The 21,609-nt window shown below is 48.7% G+C and overlaps 1 protein-coding gene across 1 annotated transcript in view; it reads right to left on the bottom strand.

Annotated features, from left to right (window-relative positions):
- The window catches only part of CRTAC1 (cartilage acidic protein 1), a 604,943-nt gene that overhangs the window by 38,073 nt on the left and 545,261 nt on the right, over window positions 1-21,609 (bottom strand). The window contains exon 15 of the mRNA XM_089662389.1: window positions 17,719-17,862. Coding sequence (XP_089518515.1) covers window positions 17,719-17,862 — 144 coding nt within the window. The remainder of the gene's footprint in view (window positions 1-17,718; window positions 17,863-21,609) is intronic.

Here is a 21,609-nt window from a genome sequence, read left to right as displayed (position 1 = left end):
ACCCTTTAAAGGAACGTCATTAATCAGCTGTACAGTCACATGACATATCCTGTCCATTCAGACCGCAGGGTATTGGCGATGCATTCTGATTTATTATTTTTTTTGCTAGAACAATGTATTGTCTGTTTTTGTTACAACACCAGAAAGAAAGAGGTTAAACGCACGTCTTCTGAATATTTACTGTACATTTTATTTCTAACATATTTTTCAGACCGATGACTGGAAGACTGCAAAAAAGGTCAACTCTTAACATTTCAATTTTTTTATATCATTTAAAAAATAAAAAGAGATAAGGCTTCTTCCTTTCATAAGGATACGGAGCAGACAGAGCTCAGACCAGGCAGAGAGAGGTTGGCGTTTCCTGTTCCATGGAGCCACCAGGGATCGGCCGTTTCCCTGCCAAGATGGGCCCGCCGTGCGCCACTCTATTGGCATCTCTTGCAGCAAAAAGAGTTAACCAAGAACATTTTGGGCAACGTATTTAAAATAATTTTAAAAAAAACAAAAAAAAACCAAGATCTGAATATAAAACATGAATTTACAGAGGATACGTGAAAGTGTCTTTTAGCAAGGGTTTCGGTTGTCTTTTTTTTTTTTCTTTCTCTCTCTTCGGGTTTTTCTCAAAAAACATGCATGACATATTAACAAACAACTCGATTTTTACGAAAATATCACTATTCACTCTAAGCCTTTAGACAGAGTTCTTTCTGGCATGTTTTGTAGCGGGTCACCTTTATCCCGGAGCCGGGGCCCGGTTGGCTGACAGTTCACTGACATACTGTATAAGTGGAGAGAACCGAGCATAGAAAGCCTTCCGAGGGATTCGTTTGTTCAGAGAGAATATATATGCGAAAATAATCCGAGGCTTAGCAGTGCCGCAGAACAGTGCCAGAGGTTTGGCTGAAAGCTGTAGGCTGAAGATGGATAGGATCCGAAGTACGCCACTTGAGCTGCTCCGTGTGATGGAGGCGTCGGGAGGAAAGCGTGACACGAAGGAAGGGGGGATTCGGAGATGTTTGGGTGACACAAAGGAAGGGGGGATTCGGAGATGTTTGGGTGACACAAAGGAAGGGGGATTCGGAGATGTTTGGGTGACACGAAGGAAAGGGGGATTCGGAGATGTTTGGGTGACATGAAGGAAGGGGGATTCGGAGATGTTTGGGTGACACAAAGGAAAGGGGGATTCGGAGATGTTTGGGTGACACGAAGGAAAGGGGGATTCGGAGATGTTTGGGTGACACAAAGGAAGGGGGGATTCGGAGATGTTTGGGTGACATGAAGGAAAGGGGGATTCGGAGATGTTTGGGTGACACGAAGGAAAGGGGGATTCGGAGATGTTTGGGTGACACGAAGGAAAGGGGGATTCGGAGATGTTTGGGTGACACAAAGGAAAGGGGGATTCGGAGATGTTTGGGTGACACAAAGGAAAGGGGGATTCGGAGATGTTTGGGTGACACGAAGGAAGGGGGGATTCGGAGATGTTTGGGTGACATGAAGGAAAGGGGGATTCGGAGATGTTTGGGTGACACAAAGGAAGGGGGGATTCGGAGATGTTTGGGTGACATGAAGGAAGGGGGGATTCGGAGATGTTTGGGTGACATGAAGGAAAGGGGGATTCGGAGATGTTTGGGTGACACGAAGGAAGGGGGGATTCGGAGATGTTTGGGTGACATGAAGGAAAGGGGGATTCGGAGATGTTTGGGTGACACAAAGGAAGGGGGGATTCGGAGATGTTTGGGTGACATGAAGGAAAGGGGGATTCGGAGATGTTTGGGTGACACGAAGGAAGGGGGGATTCGGAGATGTTTGGGTGACATGAAGGAAAGGGGGATTCGGAGATGTTTGGGTGACACAAAGGAAGGGGGGATTCGGAGATGTTTGGGTGACATGAAGGAAAGGGGGATTCGGAGATGTTTGGGTGACATGAAGGAAAGGGGGATTCGGAGATGTTTGGGTGACACGAAGGAAAGGGGGATTCGGAGATGTTTGGGTGACATGAAGGAAAGGGGGATTCGGAGATGTTTGGGTGACATGAAGGAAAGGGGGATTCGGAGATGTTTGGGTGACACGAAGGAAGGGGGGATTCGGAGATGTTTGGGTGACATGAAGGAAAGGGGGATTCGGAGATGTTTGGGTGACACGAAGGAAGGGGGGATTCGGAGATGTTTGGGTGACATGAAGGAAAGGGGGATTCGGAGATGTTTGGGTGACACAAAGGAAGGGGGGATTCGGAGATGTTTGGGTGACACGAAGGAAAGGGGGATTCGGAGATGTTTGGGTGACACAAAGGAAGGGGGGATTCGGAGATGTTTGGGTGACACGAAGGAAAGGGGGATTCGGAGATGTTTGGGTGACACGAAGGAAGGGGGATTCGGAGATGTTTGGGTGACACGAAGGAAGGGGGGATTCGGAGATGTTTGGGTGACATGAAGGAAAGGGGGATACGGAGATGTTTGGGTGACACGAAGGAAGGGGGGATTCGGAGATGTTTGGGTGACATGAAGGAAAGGGGGATTCGGAGATGTTTGGGTGACACGAAGGAAGGGGGATTTGGAGATGTTTGGGTGACATGAAGGAAAGGGGGATTCGGAGATGTTTGGGTGACACGAAGGAAGGGGGATTCGGAGATGTTTGGGTGACACGAAGGAAGGGGGGATTTGGAGATGTTTGGGTGACACGAAGGAAGGGGGGATTCGGAGATGTTTGGGTGACACGAAGGAAGGGGGGATTCGGAGATGTTTGGGTGACACGAAGGAAGGGGGGATTCGGAGATGTTTGGGTGACACGAAGGAAGGGGGGATTCGGAGATGTTTGGGTGACATGAAGGAAAGGGGGATTCGGAGATGTTTGGGTGACACGAAGGAAGGGGGGATTCGGAGATGTTTGGGTGACACGAAGGAAAGGGGGATTCGGAGATGTTTGGGTGACACGAAGGAAAGGGGGATTCGGAGATGTTTGGGTGACACGAAGGAAAGGGGGATTCGGAGATGTTTGGGTGACACGAAGGAAGGGGGGATTCGGAGATGTTTGGGTGACACGAAGGAAAGGGGGATTCGGAGATGTTTGGGTGACACGAAGGTAAGGGGGATTCGGAGATGTTTGGGTGACACGAAGGAAGGGGGGATTCGGAGATGTTTGGGTGACACGAAGGAAAGGGGGATTCGGAGATGTTTGGGTGAAATGAAGGAAAGAGGGAGATGTTAAAAGAATGGGGTGGTGGAGAAAGAAACAAAGATATTGTTAGTGCTGACAGATATACTGGAGGAAAGGAATTTAGCGCAACAAGTAAACTAACAGTTTTAAGTACAGCCTTAAAGGAGGAGTTCACTTTTTGGAGAAAAATAATAAATGCACATTTTATTGCAGGTAAACAAAATGTGCATTTATTATTTTTGTACAAAGGAGTCTGGAAAGCATTGCACCTGTGATCAGTAGATCGCTGATACCATGCAGGTCTCCTGCACACCTATCAGAATGTCTGCTTGGTGTATGGGGTGTACGGGATGCATGGAGTGTATGGGATGTATAGAGTGTACAGGTTGTGTGGAGTGTACGGGATGTATGGGGTGTACGGGATGCATGGAGTGTACAGGTTGTGTGGAGTGTACGGGATGTATGGGGTGTACGGGATGCATGGAGTGTATGGGATGTATGGGGTGTACGGGATGCATGGAGTGTATGGGATGCATGGAGTGTATGGGATGTATGGAGTGTACAGGTTGTGTGGAGTGTACGGGATGTATGGGGTGTACGGAATGCATGGAGTGTATGGGATGTATGGAGTGTACAGGTTGTGTGGAGTGTACGGGATGTATGGGGTGTACGGGATGCATGGAGTGTACAGGTTGTGTGGAGTGTACGGGATGTATGGGGTGTACGGGATGTATGGGGTGTATGGGATGCATGGAGTGTATGGGATGTATGGAGTGTACAGGTTGTGTGGAGTGTACGGGATGCATGGGGTGTACGGGATGTATGGAGTGTATGGGATGTATGGAGTGTACAGGTTGTGTGGAGTGTACGGGATGTATGGGGTGTACGGGATGCATGGAGTGTATGGGATGTATGGAGTGTACAGGTTGTGTGGAGTGTACGGGATGCATGGGGTGTACGGGATGTATGGAGTGTACGGGATGTATGGGGTGTACGGGATGCATGGGGTGTACGGGATGCATGGGGTGTACGGGATGCATGGGGTGTACGGGATGCATGGGGTGTACAGGGATGTATGGGATCTACGGGATGTATGGGGTGTACGGGATGTATGGAGTGTACGGGATGTATGGAGTGTACGGGATGCATGGGGTGTACGGGATGCATGGGGTGTACGGGATGCATGGGGTGTACGGGATGCATGGGGTGTACGGGATGCATGGGGTGTACAGGGATGTATGGGATCTACGGGATGTATGGGGTGTATGGGGATGTATGGAATATATGGGATCTACGGGATGTACAGACAAGCAGATATTCTGACAGGGAGATTCAATGAACTACCACAGAGCTCCACAGCGCCACCATGTTAGTTCATTGAAAACTACAAGCCGACAGCTGCTAAGGCTTCTGGGACTTGTAGGCACTCATTCACAGAACTCTGTGAATAAGTGAAGCGGCCATGTGGGAGGAGCCCAGCACAGCCACGCGGTTTTCGAATCTGACATAGAACGGGGAAACTTCTCCCCATACTATCTGTCAGAGGATGGGGGGGCGGTGGGCGCTGCTGCAGCTATGGGAATGTAACATGTTCCAAAGGCGAACGTATCCTTTAACCACATGAAGACCACGCCCATTCTGACACTTTTTTTGGCTAGAAAATGACTTATAACCCCAAAACATTATATTTGTTTTTAAGCCGAGGCCCCAGAGAATAAAATGGTGGATGTTGCGTATGTTTACGTCATATGATATCTGCACAATGGTTTATCAAACGCATTTTTTTAAATAATACAATTGAATGAACTTTGATGCAGAAAACAATATGATACTGAATTATCGGTAAAATAGAAATGATGATGTCATGCCGAGTAAATCAATACCGCACATGTCACGCCTGTGGAACTGCGCCAAACTACGGTACCTAGAAGTCTCCATAGGCGACGCTTTCCGGGTTACCAGTTTAGAGCTACACAGGAGGTCTGGGGGTAGAACTCAGACATTCGCAGCAATTCCTCACGTGGGGAAAGCAAATAAAAGAATTAAAAAAATAGGAATAAAAGTGATCAAAAATAAAATAAAGGAACAATGTAAAAAAAAGAAAAAAAAAAGATTTTTAAAGTGCCCCCCCCCGTTGATATCTAAGTCGCGCATGTATATGTAAACGGTGAGGTATCGCCATGAACGTTGGCGTGAGAGCAGTAATTCTAGCGCCACACCTCCTCTGTGACTCTACACATGTAACCTGTAAACATTTGTAAAGCGTCATCTATGGAGATTTTTAAGTATCGTAGTTTGTCGCCATTCCACGAGCGTGCGCAATTTTAAGGGCTCATGTACAGTGCGGATGATAAACTCGCGTTTAGGAGATGTTCTGCGTTGTTTTCAGCAGCCCCTGAACTCCCCCTAATGTCCTCCTATGTGTCCGTGTACACATCTTCGTTTACAGTCCTTTACAGGCATTTGAGTTTACAGTCGTTTTTTTGAACGCAGAAAACTCAGTAGTAGATTTTATCAGCGTTTCAAATGCAAAACGATTTGCCGCGTTTACAAGTGTTTGAAATTTTTTTTAACTCTTCCAGTTCCCTATGCTGTCCAGAGCCTTTTTTCATCATGAAAAAGTGTTTTCAAGGTACTCAAATGGATAAAACACTGAACACAGGATGTTCCTACCAAGCTTGTCACACATTGTAATGACCAATTCACACCTCAGACCTCTCCCACCTTTGTAAACAAAAGATATGTTAATGACCAATTCACACCTCAGACCTCTCCCACCTTTGGAAACAAAAGATATGTTAATGACCATTCACACCTCAGACCTCTCCCACCCTTGGAAACAAAAGATATGTTAATGACCATTCACACCTCAGACCTCTCCCACCCTTGGAAACAAAAGATATGTTAATGACCATTCACACGTCAGACCTCTCCCGCCCTTGGAAACAAAAGATATGTTAATGACCATTCACACCTCAGACCTCTCCCGCCCTTGAAAACAAAAGATATGTTAATGACCATTCACACCTCAGACCTCTCCCACCCTTGGAAACAAAAGATATGTTAATGACCAATTCACACCTCAGACCTCTCCCACCCTTGGAAACAAAAGATATGTTAATGACCATTCACACCTCAGACCTCTCCCAACCTTGGAAACAAAAGATATGTTAATGACCATTCACACCTCAGACCTCTCCCGCCCTTGGAAACAAAAGATATGTTAATGACCATTCACACCTCAGACCTCTCCCGCCCTTGAAAACAAAAGATATGTTAATGACCATTCACACCTCAGACCTCTCCCACCCTTGGAAACAAAAGATATGTTAATGACCATTCACACCTCAGACCTCTCCACCCTTGGAAACAAAAGATATGTTAATGACCAATTCACACCTCAGACCTCTCCCACCCTTGGAAACAAAAGATATGTTAATGACCATTCACACCTCAGACCTCTCCCAACCTTGGAAACAAAAGATATGTTAATGACCATTCACACCTCAGACCTCTCCCAACCTTGGAAACAAAAGATATGTTAATGACCATTCACACCTCAGACCTCTCCCGCCCTTGGAAACTAAAGATATGTTAATGACCATTCACACCTCAGACCTCTCCCGCCCTTGAAAACAAAAGATATGTTAATGACCATTCACACCTCAGACCTCTCCCACCCTTGGAAACAAAAGATATGTTAATGACTAATTCACACCTCAGACCTCTCCCACCCTTGGAAACAAAAGATATGTTAATGACCAATTCACACCTCAGACCTCTCCCACCCTTGGAAACAAAAGATATGTTAATGACCATTCCTACCTCAGACCTCTCCCACCCTTGGAAACAAAAGATATGTTAATGACCAATCACACCTCAGACCTCTCCCACCCTTGCAAACAAAAGATATGTTAATGACCATTCACACCTCAACTTCCTCATGAAGACCCCCTGCCAGGTGGCCTTAATGACTCCCCCCACCTGACACCTTTCCCACCCTTGGAAACAAAAGAAATGTTAATGAGCAACTCACACCTCAGCTAATCTCAACACATACTGCTGTCTCTGCTTCTACTCTCTGTATTTCTCTGAAACAGTCTGAAATTGTTCATAATTTACCACTTTTCAGTGCATTCTGGGCATTTGGGAGGTTCTCCTGTACTTATCTTTAAAAAAACGCTTTTAAACGCAAACGCACATAAACGTGTTATGCAAACGCGGCTAAACAGACGGTTTTTAACCTACATTTTCCAGCAGTTTCCATCGTTCAGAAGTGTCCCGTGTACATGGGGACTAAAGCATGACATGTTAGCATCCTCTTTCATACTTTACAAAAAATTGGGTTATATATTGTTGTTTTTTTTTTCAGTTCATTAACCCCCTCCTGCCGGTGCCTCCCGGCCTTTAAGAGTTTCAGAAGCCGGGAGGTGGGACGGGGTTTAGGGATCATGTGACACGTCATCACGCCGGTCACATGATCAGGAAAGGTCCCGATCAAAAGAGCAGACCAGGACCTTTCCGTGAGTACCGGACGTTCTGGGAGCATGCAGGGTGTGCACTCTCAGCACATATGTTTTTTGTTAATTGCACGCAAATGTGTGGCCGCTCGGTGTCTAGGCTCAGACGCTGGGGGGGCGCACATTTGTGTGCAGCCGGCGCGAAGAGGTTAAAGTACAAAAATTATTTATATATATATATATATATATATATATGTATAAATAAATAAAATGTTTGGGAGCTATAAGTAATTTTCTAGCAAAAATACTTATTTATACTCGTAAGCAAAAAGTGCCAAATAGGAGAACCATACGGGTCCAGTGATATTTTTGCACTTTCTTCAACTAAAGAAATGTCATCTCCAAACACGGAAAGGTTTCTTCACAGTAAGAGCTGTGAGAATGTGGAATAGACTCCCTCCAGAGGTGGGTGTGGCCAGCTCAGTGGATTGCTGTAGGAAAGTCCTGGATCCTTTCTTGGATACACAGAATATAACTGGATATAACATTTATAGGGAAAGGTGATCCCGGGAATATCTGAATATTGATCCCGGGAATATCCGATTGCCTCTCGGGGGGATCAGGAAGGAATTTTTTCCCTGCAGGAGCAGATTGGATCGTGCTTTGCTGGGTTTTTTTGCCTTCCTCTGGATCAACTGTGGGTGTAGGATCATAACTTTTATTTTTTTTAATGGTTGAACTGGATGGACTTTTGTCTTTTTTCAGCCAGACTAACTATTGAACTCTGTGACTATGTAACTATCTTCTTAAATCCGGGATGATTTCAGCCTCTGTGGGACAGGGAGGGGTGTATTTACCACAAGGCAAACAAGGAATTTGCCTAGGGCGGCATTTTTTTAGGGGGGCAGCACCTCACCCCAGAAGAAGGGACATATGCGGCATGGGGACCATGTGGCTGTGGGCTGCTTGATGGTGGATGCAGAAGCCATTCCCGGGGATGCCTAGAGCTGTGAAGGTGAGTGTCTTTCTCTCTATCGCCGGTGGGGGGGTATCTCTCCATAGGGAAGAGGGGTCTGGTGGTGGTCGGTGTCAGGCTCTCTCCATAGGGAAGAGGGGTCTGGTGGTGGTCAGTGTTAGGCTCTCTCCATAGGGAAGAGGGGTCTGGTGGTGGTCGGTGTCAGGCTCTCTCCATAGGGAAGAGGGGTCTGGTGTTGGTCGCTGTCAGGCTCTCTCCATAGGGAAGAGGGGTCTGGTGGTGGTCGGTGTCAGGCTCTCTCCATAGGGAAGAGGGGTCTGGTGGTGGTCGGTGTCAGGCTCTCTCCATAGGGAAGAGGGGTTTGGTGGTGGTCGGTGTCAGGCTCTCTCCATAGGGAAGAGGGGTCTGGTGGTGGTCGGTGTCAGGCTCTCTCCATAGGGAAGAGGGGTCTGGTGGTGGTCGGTGTCAGGCTCTCTCCATAGGGAAGAGGGGTCTGGTGGTGGTCGGTGTCAGGCTCTCTCCATAGGGAAGAGGGGTCTGGTGGTGGTCGGTGTCAGGCTCTCTCCATAGGGAAGAGGGGTCTGGTGGTGGTAGGTGTCAGGCTCTCTCCATAGGGAAGAGGGGTCTGGTGGTGGTCGGTGTCAGGCTCTCTCCATAGGGAAGAGGGGTCTGGTGGTGGTCGGTGTCAGGCTCTCTCCATAGGGAAGAGGGGTCTGGTGGTGGTAGGTGTCAGGCTCTCTCCATAGGGAAGAGGGGTCTGGTGGTGGTCGGTGTCAGGCTCTCTCCATAGGGAAGAGGGGTCTGGTGGTGGTAGGTGTCAGGCTCTCTCCATAGGGAAGAGGGGTCTGGTGGTGGTCGGTGTCAGGCTCTCTCCATAGGGAAGAGGGGTCTGGTGGTGGTCGGTGTCAGGCTCTCTCCATAGGGAAGAGGGGTCTGGTGGTGGTCGGTGTCAGGCTCTCACCATAGGGAAGAGGGGTCTGGTGGTGGTCGGTGTCAGGCTCTCTCCATAGGGAAGAAGGGTCTGGTGGTGGTCGGTGTCAGGCTCTCTCCATAGGGAAGAGGGGTCTGGTGGTGGTCGGTGTCAGGCTCTCTCCATAGGGAAGAGGGGTCTGGTGGTGGTAGGTGTCAGGCTCTCTCCATAGGGAAGAGGGGTCTGGTGGTGGTCGGTGTCAGGCTCTCTCCATAGGGAAGAGGGGTCTGGTGGTGGTCGGTGTCAGGCTCTCTCCATAGGGAAGAGGGGTCTGGTGGTGGTCGGTGTCAGGCTCTCTCCATAGGGAAGAGGGGTCTGGTGGTGGTCGGTGTCAGGCTCTCTCCATAGGGAAGAAGGGTCTGGCGGTTGTCGGTGTCAGGCTCTCTCCATAGGGAAGAAGGGTCTGGTGGTGGTCGGTGTCAGGCTCTCTCCATAGGGAAGAGGGGTCTGGTGGTGGTCGGTGTCAGGCTCTCTCCATAGGGAAGAGGGGTCTGGTGGTGGTCGGTGTCAGGCTCTCTCCATAGGGAAGAGGGGTCTGGTGGTGGTCGGTGTCAGGCTCTCTCCATAGGGAAGAGGGGTCTGGTGGTGGTCGGTGTCAGGCTCTCTCCATAGGGAAGAGGGGTCTGGTGGTGGTCGGTGTCAGGCTCTCTCCATAGGGAAGAGGGGTCTGGTGGTGTTCGGTGTCAGGCTCTCTCCATAGGGAAGAGGGGTCTGGTGGTGGTCGGTGTCAGGCTCTCTCCATAGGGAAGAGGGGTCTGGTGGTGGTCGGTGTCAGGCTCTCTCCATAGGGAAGAGGGGTCTGGTGGTGGTCGGTGTCAGGCTCTCTCCGCCAGGGAGGGGCATCCAATTTTTGTGTTGCCTAGGGCAGCACAAAACCTAAATACACCCCTGGGGACAGGTCAGGAGCTACCTCGCCTTCTTTCTGTAAGAGCTGGTAGAGTAAATGGTTGTGCTTTGCTGGGATTTGGATTTGGGTTTACATTCAGATGACATGTATGGGAAAACAGGAATTACAGAAATTATTTCTGCGTTCATATTTCCCGGTACACAGGAGCACATAACGTTCCTCCATATATTTCATTGATTTATGAGCACCTCTCCTTATGTTGTTCTACATATCAACAAGCACAGCGGCTAAGTGGTTAGCGCTCCCACCTGGCAGTACTCGGGTCGTTGGTTCAAATCCCAACCACAACACCACCTGCCTGGAGTTTGCATGTTCTCCCTGTGCCTGTGTGGGTTTCCTCCGGGTACTCCAGTTTCCTCCCACACTCCAAAGACATGCTGGTAGGTGAATTGGCTCCTGTCTAAATTGTCCCTAGTATGTATGAATGTGAGTTAGGGACCTTAGATTGTACGCTACTCGGGGGCGGGGACTGATGTGAATGTACAATATATATGTAAAGCGCGGAGTAAATTGATGGTGCTAATAAATAAATAGAAAATAAGGAATTGTAACAGAAAAAATAAAACAGAATAGAATAAAAGAATGGAATAGAATAGAAAATAAAGGATATTCCCACACTCCAATGACATGCTAGGAGGTAAATTGGCTCTATTATATGTATGAATGTGAGTTAGGGAGCTTAGATTGTACACTCCTCAGGGGCGGGGACTGATGTGAATGTACAATATACAGGGGCAGACTGACAACTCATGGGGCCCCTGGGCAATAGGGGATCATGGGGCCCCTGTGTCCTTACCCAAAGTCAAAAAAGCCTATGAAAAAAGTATTAGGGGCATCTCATGGGGCCCCCTACTGACCCTGAGCCTTTGGGCAGTGCCAGAGTTTCCAAATGGTCAGTCTGCCCCTGACAATATATATGTGTAAAGTGCTGTGTACATCGATGGCGCTATATACCTGTAATAAATAGAAAATAAAGGATCCTCTCACATGCCAAAGACATGCTGGGACGATAATTGGCTCCTGTCTACATTGTCCCTAGTATGTGTATGTATGAATGTGAGTTAGGGACCTTAGATTGTACGCTCCTCGGGGGCGGGTACTGAGGTGAATGTACAATATATATGTAAAGTGCGGCGTAAATTGACGGCGCTAATAAATGGAATAGAAAATAAAGAATTAGAACAGAAAAAATAAAAGAAAATAAAACAGAATAGAATAAAAAAGAATGGAGTAGAAAATAAAAGATATTCCCACACTCCAATGACATGCTAGGAGGTAAATTGGCTCTATTATATGTATGAATGTGAGTTAGGGACCTTAGATTGTACACTCCTCGGGGGCGGGGACTGATGTGAATGTACAATATACAGGGGCAGACTGACAACTCATGGGGCCCCTGTGTTCTTGCCCAAACTCAAAAAAGCCTATGAAAAGGTACTAGGGGCATCTCATGGGGCCCCCTACTGACCCCGGGCCCTTGGGCAGTGCCCAAGTTTCCAAATGGTCAGTCCGCCCCTGACAATATATATATGTAAAGTGCTGTGTACATCGATGGCGCTATATACCTGTAATAAATAGAAAATAAAGGATCCTCCCACACGCCAAAGACATGCTGGGAGGTGAATTGGATCCTGTCTACAATGTCCTTAGTATGTGTATGTATGGATGTGAGTTAGGGGACCTTAGAATGTACGCTCCTCGGGGGCGGGGACTGAGGTGAATGTACAATAGATATGTAAAGTGCTGAATAAATTGACGGCGCTGTATAAGTACCTGAAATAAATCAATCATGCAGATATAATATGTATACATAGTTAGTCTGGCTGAAAAAAGACAAACATCCATCCAGTTCAACCATACAAAAAAAAAAAAAAAAGTTACAATCCGACCCCCACAGGTGATATACTAGGCTGTGTTTGCGGGGGAGGGGAGGGGAGTGAGGTGCTGAAAATCTCATTTTCTTCTGTTTGTTCTTGTTGAGGGAGAAGATTCGTCTGTCAGGTCTGCTGGGAATGGAGATTCCGGAGGAATGTCATTACTGGGGAGTGTAATCCTCATTTTCTGTTACATATCTGATGACAAGGACGCGCTCTGAGCGTTCATTTATTTTTCGGCGCGGCCATTACTACGTCCTCAGAGACCGGGATCGACCACTGAATGAGGGAAAAGCTTCTCATTATACTTAGAGGATGATTTACTAACACCTGAGAGCGCAGAATCAGGTGCAGCTCTGCAGAGAGACCAATCAGCTTCCAGGACTCATTGGCAAAGCTTCATTGAACAAGGTGAAGGTAGAAGCCGATTGGCTCCCAGGCGCGGCTGTGCCGGATGTTGCCTTCTCCAGTGTTAGTAAATCAGTCCCTTAGTATTGATAAAGCATAGATAGCTATGATCACTTCAAGTGGTTGCAAGTCCTCCATATACCCAGACTGGCCTCATACACAGAGATGAAACAAATCCTCCAACATACGTTGTACCTGTTTATCTGCAGCCATCCTCCTAAAACACACAGATCACAGGCTACTTCTCAGCTTCCAGAAGGCTGGGGATAGGGATCTGATGATAGTGTAGCGCTACCCTCATGAGGGCCGCTGGATTTTGATCGGGTCCCCCTAAGCTCTGCACAGCCAGGCAACACGCATTCTCCACTCTTTTTCTCACGGAGTCAGTAAAACAGTCCTGGAGCTGATTTGTTTTGTTGTTTTTTTGGGGTTAACATACTAGGGGTATATGGGATGCCCAAGGATGCCTGAGGACAACTGCTCAGCAAACACTGTACAAAAATGTGGCAACTGTCTCTCTGAGGAGCACCGATGTCCCCTTTGGTGTACCTCCTCAGACTCCAGATGACTCCTTCTTCTTTCTCCCGGCTATCTTGCGGGTACCTACCTGGGGCGACTTCTGGCTGCTCTCTTTCCTCTGCTATTTTGCATAACTCACTTATAACAGTCTATCCCAACACTACAGAATCCAGGGGGGGGGGGGGTGGCCCTGCACCCCCCCAATCACACAGCATGTTTCCGTGGGTGTGCCCATTCCACCCACTCAGGTCTCAGATTACATTCAGCTTCCGGCTCTATTCTGACGTAGCGCCCTCTAGGTTTAGCAAGATAGGATTTTTTTTTTTCAGTCAGAGGCTTGCTAGAAGCTTGGGATGAGTCAGCCTGGGAATCAGTTAGAGAGGTTACCTCAGGACAGGCTGGAAGGCTCTACAGGCCGAGGCTTCTGTAGCCCTCCAACCCTTCTAGAAACTGGAGGAACTTTCTAAAAGAGGGGCGGAGGAGGGGAGGAAGCCTGGATTTGCATGTTTAAGGGAACTGATGCCAGGCATGGTGGATAAGAGCAACCCTTAAATGTGAGAGAGTCTGTGCGGCGGGTGTTGGAGTTGGGTGGAGGATGAAGTGAAGGAAGGTGCTGGAGTATGGAGCCTGGGAGGGGGCCCTACCTACAGGCTGGTGCTGGATGGAAGGATCTCCACTGTACCACCATAGGGAGGACATCCTGTGAGCCATCCCAGCGTAAGGCCTGAGAGCAGCTACAACCCATCACACTGACAGGACAGTGTCCCCCTCGGCCAGATAAAGGGAGAGGGAGGTTAAGTAGTCCCAGATGAGAACTAGTTGGGTTCGGCACCTGACCTCCGTCTCCCTTTTCTGGCCAGGGGGTGTAGGAATACTCACACTGTCCTATCAGCGTGATGGGTTGTAGCTGCTCTCAGGCCTTACGCTGAGATGGATCACTAGGAGACGGTGGTGCAGTGGAGATCCTTCCATCCAGCACCAGCCTGTAGGTAGGGCCCCCTCGCAGGCTCCACACTCCAGCACCTTCCTTCACTCCCAACACCCGCTGCACAGACTCTCTCACATTTAAGGGTTGCTCTTATCCACCATGCCTGGCCTCTTGCCTGGGGATCAGCCAAGTTCCCTTAAACATGCAAATCCAGGCTTCCTCCCCTCCTCCCCCCCTTTTTTAGAAAGTTCCTCCAGTTTCTAGAAGTTTTGGAGGGCTACAGAAGCCTGGACCTGTAGAGCCTTCCAGCCTGTCCTGAGGTAACCTCTCTGATTCCCAGGCTGACTCATCCCAGGCTTCTAGCAAGCCTCTGACTAAAAAAATAAAGTCCTATCTTGCTAAACCTAGAGAGAGCTACATCAGAATAGAGCAGGAAGCTGAGTGTAATCTGAGACCTGAGTGGATGGAATGGGAACACCCCCTCTGCGCAAAGGGAAACATGCTGTGTGATTGGGGGGGGGGGGGGGGTTGCAGGGCCACCCCCCCTGGATTCTGTAGTGTTGGGATATACTGTCATAAGTGAGTTATGCAAAGTAGCAGAGGAAAGAGAGCAGACAGAAGTCGCCCCAGGTAGGTACTTTCAGTTGCTACAAGTACACACTATAGAGGAATATGCTTTATTTGTTTTTCATTTCAGGGGTTTTCAACCACTTTAATCGCTTCCCGACCACCCTACAGCAGATATACTGCTACATGGGGGGCATGGGTGCGCAAAACCATGTATATATATGTGATTGTGCATTTCGGGGGCGGGTCCCGGCCGGTGATTGCTCGCCGGTGATTGCCCAGCATCTCTGACTGGGAGGAGAACTGTATGTAAACAACACAGTTCTCCTCCCTCTCAGCTCGTGCACACTGCTTGTGACTTGTGTCCAGCCGAGCACTGGTTAAAGCTTGTAGGAGGAGTTTTCTTTCTGCTCTAGGAGGATGCAGAACCCCTGACCTCTGTCTGGACAGCAGCTCTGATTGGCCTTGTGCTGATCACATGCACTTTCCGAAGAAAAAAAACAAAACCTCTCTAGCAAGACACACCAAACTGATCATGTGCAGTGTCTCCACACAATATGTCTTATCAGGAGATGGATTGGGGACAGTAGAAGAAGGGGAGGATCAGAGAAGACAGGATCAAACAGCCTTTTTACACAATGCAGAGGATTAACCCCTTAGGTTCCACAGTGAGTATAACAAGCATGCTTTACTGCATCTACTGACTGATTGTACTGCGGGGGGTTCAGGATAAGTTCACCTTTTAGACAAAAATAATACATCCACATTTTTTTGCAGGTAAAAAAATGTGCATTTATTATTTTTGTCTGCAGGAGCCTGGAAAGCATCGCACCAGCAATCAGTAGATCGTTGATGCCATGCAGGTCTCCTGCAGACCTGTCAGAATACCTGCTTGCCGTACGGGGTAGACGGGATGTATTGAGATGTATGGGGTGTACAGGATGTATGGGGTGTACGGGATGTATGGGGTGTACGGGATGTATGGGGTGTACGGGATGTATGGGGTGTACGGGATGTATGGGGTGTACAGGATGTATGGGGTGTACAGGATGTATGGGGTGTACGAGATGTACGGGGATGTATGGGGTGTACAGGATGTATGGGGATGTATGGGGTGTACAGGATGTATGGGGTGTACAGGATGTATGGGATGTACGGGATGTATGGGGTGTAGGAGATGTATGGGGTGTACAGGATGTATGGGATGTATGGAGTGTACGGGATGTATGGGGTGTAGGGGATGGATGGGGTGTACAGGATGTATGGGGTGTAGGGAATGTATGGGGATGTATGGGATGTATGGGGATGTATGGGGTGTACAGGATGTATGGAATGTATGGGGTGTAGGGGATGTATGGAGTGTAGGGGATGTACAGGGATGTATGGGGTGTACGGGATGTATGGGGTGTACGGGATGTATGGAGTGTACGGGATGTACAGGATGTATGGGGTGTAGGGGATGTACAGGATGTACAGGATGTATGGGGTGTACAGGATGTATGGGATGTACAGGATGTATGGGGTGTACAGGATGTATGGGATGTACAGGATGTATGGGATGTATGGGGTGTAAGGGATGTACGGGATGTATGGGGTGTACAGGATGTATGGGATGTATGGGGATGTATGGGGTGTACAGGATGTATGGGGTGTACGGGATGTATGGGGTGTATGGGATGTATGGGGATGTATGGGGTGTACAGGATGTATGGGGTGTACGGGATGTATGGGGTGTATGGGATGTATGGGGATGTATGGGGTGTACAGGATGTATGGGGTGTAGGGGATGTATGGGGTGTACGGGATGTATGGGGATGTATGGGGTGTACGGGATGTATGGGGATGTATGGGGTGTAGGGGATGTATGGAGTTTACGGGGATGTATGGGGTGTAGGGGATGTATGGAGTTTACGGGGATGTATGGGGTGTAGGGGATGTATGGGGTGTACGGGATGTATGGGGTGTACGGGATGTATGGGGATGTATGGGGTGTAGGGGATGTATGGAGTTTACGGGGATGTATGGGGTGTAGGGGATGTATGGGGTGTAGGGGATGTATGGGGATGTATGGGGTGTACAGGATGTATGGGGTGTACGGGATGTACAGGATGTATGGGGTGTACGGGATGTATGGGGTGTACAGGATGTATGGGGTGTAGGGGATGTATGGGGATGTATGGGGTGTAGGGGATGTATGGGGATGTATGGGGTGTAGGGGATGTATGGGGTGTAGGGGATGTATGGGGTGTACGGGATCTATGGGGATGTATGGGGTGTACAGGATATATGGGGTGTAGAAATGTATGGATTGTACAGCCAAGCAGATATTCTGACCGGAAGCTTCAGTGGACTCCATGGAGCTGCACCGCACCCCACAGCACTGTGGCAGTTCATTGAACACTACAAGCCGACAGCCACTAAGGCTCCTGGGACTCGCAGTTCATTCATGGAAGTCTGTGAACGAGTGACGCGGCTGTGTGGGCGGAGCTTCACACGGCCGCGCTGCTTTCAGATATGACAGATAGTACGGAGAAACTTCACCCCATATTATCTGTCGGGGGAGGGGGGGCGGCTGCATCTATGAGAACATGCTCCGCCCTAAAAATGGGTGCAACGCGTAACCTGTTCCCAAGGGTGGACTTATCCTTTAAATCTGGGACTGAAAGCTGCAAGTGCTGGATACACCTGACAACTGCCCACCATGGCCGCGCCCGCAGGGTATGGAGTGTTACTTTGTGACATTTGAAGGAACATTTTATATACTGTGTTTAGTAAGGAAGCAGCCGCATGTCCGACGGCACTTTGTTTTGGGGTGATATATGGCCTTTTATTGGCTGAGGGCTTCTTGCAGTTTTGATAACGTCATGACAACACATTACGAGACGCCATCGGCGATGACTTTACATAACTGAAATGTATACAATGTATCAGAAACGATAGAAAACGGGCAACCTACCGACACAAGCCGTGCCGTCTTCATTGGGCTCATAGCCGCGGTTACACCTCCTGTTGGGGCGACACTTGTACCCCCCGTATGTGTTTATACAGATCGGCTTCTCTCTGGGGCAGAGGAATGGGAACTGCAGGCACTCGTCTGTGTCTGGAAATACAGGAGAACACGTGGGCGACTTTCTGAAAAGTCAGAGAACAAGATTCCTTATCAAACAAACAAAACGCTTTACAGTCTGTTGTATCCAAGTCTGATCTCCACACTCAGCAAGAGCAATGATGATGGCGGCAATCCACGGCAAGCAATTCCAGCTCACTTCATCCTGTTATAGAAGGTTCTTTGGCTCCATCGTTGAAATTCGATCACAGAGCTCTTCTCAGCACGACCGCCTCTGACTTCACATTGATATACTGTATATACCACACTATTTTTCTTTTATATATATATATATATATATATATATATATATATTGAAGTAGAACTATGGGTCTGGTCAGAATTTATTTTTAGCCATCTGTGTCCTATTGTGAAGATTTCCCCTGACTTCCTGTCCCATAGCCAAACAGGAAGTGAGAGGGAATTCCTTGGGGACATCTCACATCTCCTTACATCAGGAATACTTTGAAGGTCAGTGGGAAGAATGTCCCTTACATTGGGGGTCAGTGGGAGGAATGTCCCTTACATTGGTGATCAGTGGGAAGAATGTCCCTTACATTGGTGATCAGTGGGAGGAATGTCCCTTACATTGGTGATCAGTGGGAGGAATGTCCCTTACATTGGGGGTCAGTGGGAAGGATGTCCCTTACATTGGGGGTCAGTGGGAAGAATGTCCCTTACATTGGGGGTCAGTGGGAAGAATGTCCCTTACATTGGTGATCAGTGGGAAGAATGTCCCTTACATTGGTGATCAGTGGGAAGAATGTCCCTTACATTGGGGGTCAGTGGGAAGGATGTCCCTTACATTGGGGGTCAGTGGGAAGAATGTCCCTTACATTGGGGGTCAGTGGGAAGAATGTCCCTTACATTGGTGGTCAGTGGGAAGAATGTCCCTTACATTGGTGGTCAGTGGGAAGAATGTCCCTTACATTGGGGGTCAGTGGGAAGAATGTCCCTTACATTGGGGGTCAGTGGGAAGAATGTCCCTAACATTGGTGGTCAGTGGGAAGAATGTCCCTTACATTGGTGGTCAGTGGGAAGAATGTCCCTTACATTGGGGGTCAGTGGGAAGAATGTCCCTTACATTGGTGGTCAGTGGGAAGAATGTCCCTTACATTGGGGGATCAGTGGGAAGAATGTCCCTTACATTGGGGGGTCAGTGGGAAGAATGTCCCTTACATTGGGGATCAGTGGGAAAAATGTCCCTTACATTGGGGGTCAGTGGGAAGAATGTCCCTTACATTGGGGGTCAGTGGGAAGAATGTCCCTTACATTGGTGGTCAGTGGGAAGAATGTCCCTAACATTGGGGGTCAGTGGGAAGAATGTCCCTTACATTGGGGGTCAGTGGGGAGAATGTCCCTTACATTGGGGGTCAGTGGGAAGAATGTTCCTTACATTGGGGGTCAGTGGGAAGAATGTCCCTTACATTGGGGGTCAGTGGGAAGAATGTCCCTTACATTGGGGGTCAGTGGGAAGAATGTTCCTTACATTGGGGGTCAGTGGGAAGAATGTCCATAACATTGGAGGTCAGTGGGAAGAATGTTCCTTACATTGGGGGTCAGTGGGAAGAATGTCCCTAACATTGGGGGTCAGTGGGAAGAATGTCCCTTACATTGGGGGTCAGTGGGAAGAATGTCCCTTACATTGGTGATCAGTGGGAAGAATGTCCCTTACATTGGGGGTCAGTGGGAAGAATGTCCCTTACATTGGGGGTCAGTGGGAAGAATGTTCCTTACATTGGGGGTCAGTGAGAAGAATGTCTCTTACATTGGTGGTCAGTGGGAAGAATGTCCCTTACATTGGGGGTTAGTGGGAAGAACGTTCCTTACATTGGGGGTCAGTGGGAAGAATGTCCCTTACATTGGGGGTCAGTGGAAAGAATGTCCCTTACATTGGGGGTCAGTGGGAAGAATGTCCCTTACATTGGTGGTCAGTGGGAAGAACGTTCCTTACATTGGGGGTCAGTGGGAAGAACGTCCCTTACATTGGGGGTCAGTGGGGAGAATGTCCCTTACATTGGGGGGTCAGTGGGAAGAATGTCCCTTACATTGGGGGTCAGTGGGGAGAATGTCCCTTACATTGGGGGTCAGTGGGAAGAATGTTCCTTACATTGGGGGTCAGTGGGAAGAATGTCCCTTACATTGGGGGTCAGTGGGAAGAATGTCCCTTACATTGGTGGTCAGTGGGAGGAATGTCCCTTACATTGGGGGTCAGTGGGAAGAATGTCCCTTACATTGGGGGTCAGTGGGAAGAATGTCCCTTACATTGGTGATCAGTGGGAAGAATGTCCCTTACATTGGGGGGTCAGTGGGAGGAATGTCCCTTACATTGGGGGTCAGTGGGAAGAATGTCCCTTACATTGGGGGTCAGTGGGAAGAATGTCCCTTACATTGGTGGTCAGTGGGAAGAATGTCCCTAACATTGAAGGTCAGTGGGAAGAATGTCCCTTACATTGGGGGTCAGTGGGGAGAATGTCCCTTACATTGGGGGTCAGTGGGAAGAATGTTCCTTACATTGGGGGTCAGTGGGAAGAATGTCCCTTACATTGGTGATCAGTGGGAAGAATGTCCCTTACATTGGGGGTCAGTGGGAAGAATGTCCCTTACATTGGTGATCAGTGGGAAGAATGTCCCTTACATTGGGGATCAGTGGGAAAAATGTCCCTTACATTGGGGGTCAGTGGGAAGAATGTCCCTTACATTGGGGGTCAGTGGGAAGAATGTCCCTTACATTGGTGGTCAGTGGGAAGAATGTCCCTAACATTGGGGGTCAGTGGGAAGGATGTCCCTTACATTAAGGGTCAGTGGGAAGGATGTCCCTTACATTGGGGGTCAGTGGGAAGGATGTCCCTTACATTGGGGGTCAGTGGGAAGAATGTCCCTTACATTGGAGGTCAGTGGGAAGAATGTCCCTTACATTGGGGGTCAGTGGGAAGAATGTCCCTTACATTGGGGGTCAGTGGGAAGAATGTCCCTTACATTGGGGGTCAGTGGGAAGAATGTCCCTTACATTGGGGGTCAGTGGGAAGAATGTCCCTTACATTGGTGGTCAGTGGGAAGAATGTCCCTTACATTGGGGGTCAGTGGGAAGAAAGTTCCTTACATTGGTGGTCAGTGGGAAGAATGTCCCTTACATTGGTGGTCAGTGGGAAGAATGTCCCTTACATTGGGGGTCAGTGGGAAGAATGTCCCTTACATTGGTGGTCAGTGGGAAGAATGTCCCTTACATTGGTGGTCAGTGGGAAGAATGTCCCTTACATTGGGGGTCAGTGGGAAGAACGTCCCTTACATTGGGGGGTCAGTGGGAGGAATGTCCCTTACATTGGGGGTCAGTGGGAAGAATGTCCCTTACATTGGGGGTCAGTGGGAAGAATGTCCCTTACATTGGTGATCAGTGGGAAGAATGTCCCTTACATTGGGGGGTCAGTGGGAGGAATGTCCCTTACATTGGGGGTCAGTGGGAAGAATGTCCCTTACATTGGGGGTCAGTGGGAAGAATGTCCCTTACATTGGTGGTCAGTGGGAAGAATGTCCCTAACATTGAAGGTCAGTGGGAAGAATGTCCCTTACATTGGGGGTCAGTGGGGAGAATGTCCCTTACATTGGGGGTCAGTGGGAAGAATGTTCCTTACATTGGGGGTCAGTGGGAAGAATGTCCCTTACATTGGTGATCAGTGGGAAGAATGTCCCTTACATTGGGGGTCAGTGGGAAGAATGTCCCTTACATTGGTGATCAGTGGG

The sequence above is a fragment of the Staurois parvus genome, unplaced genomic scaffold (genome assembly GCF_062004578.1).
Source record: "Staurois parvus isolate SC_StPar_1 unplaced genomic scaffold, SC_StPar_1.0 ptg001463l, whole genome shotgun sequence".
NCBI classification, from domain to species: Eukaryota; Metazoa; Chordata; class Amphibia; order Anura; family Ranidae; genus Staurois; species Staurois parvus.
Note: the sequence above shows the minus strand (reverse complement) of the source record. Positions and strands in the feature narration are given on the sequence as shown.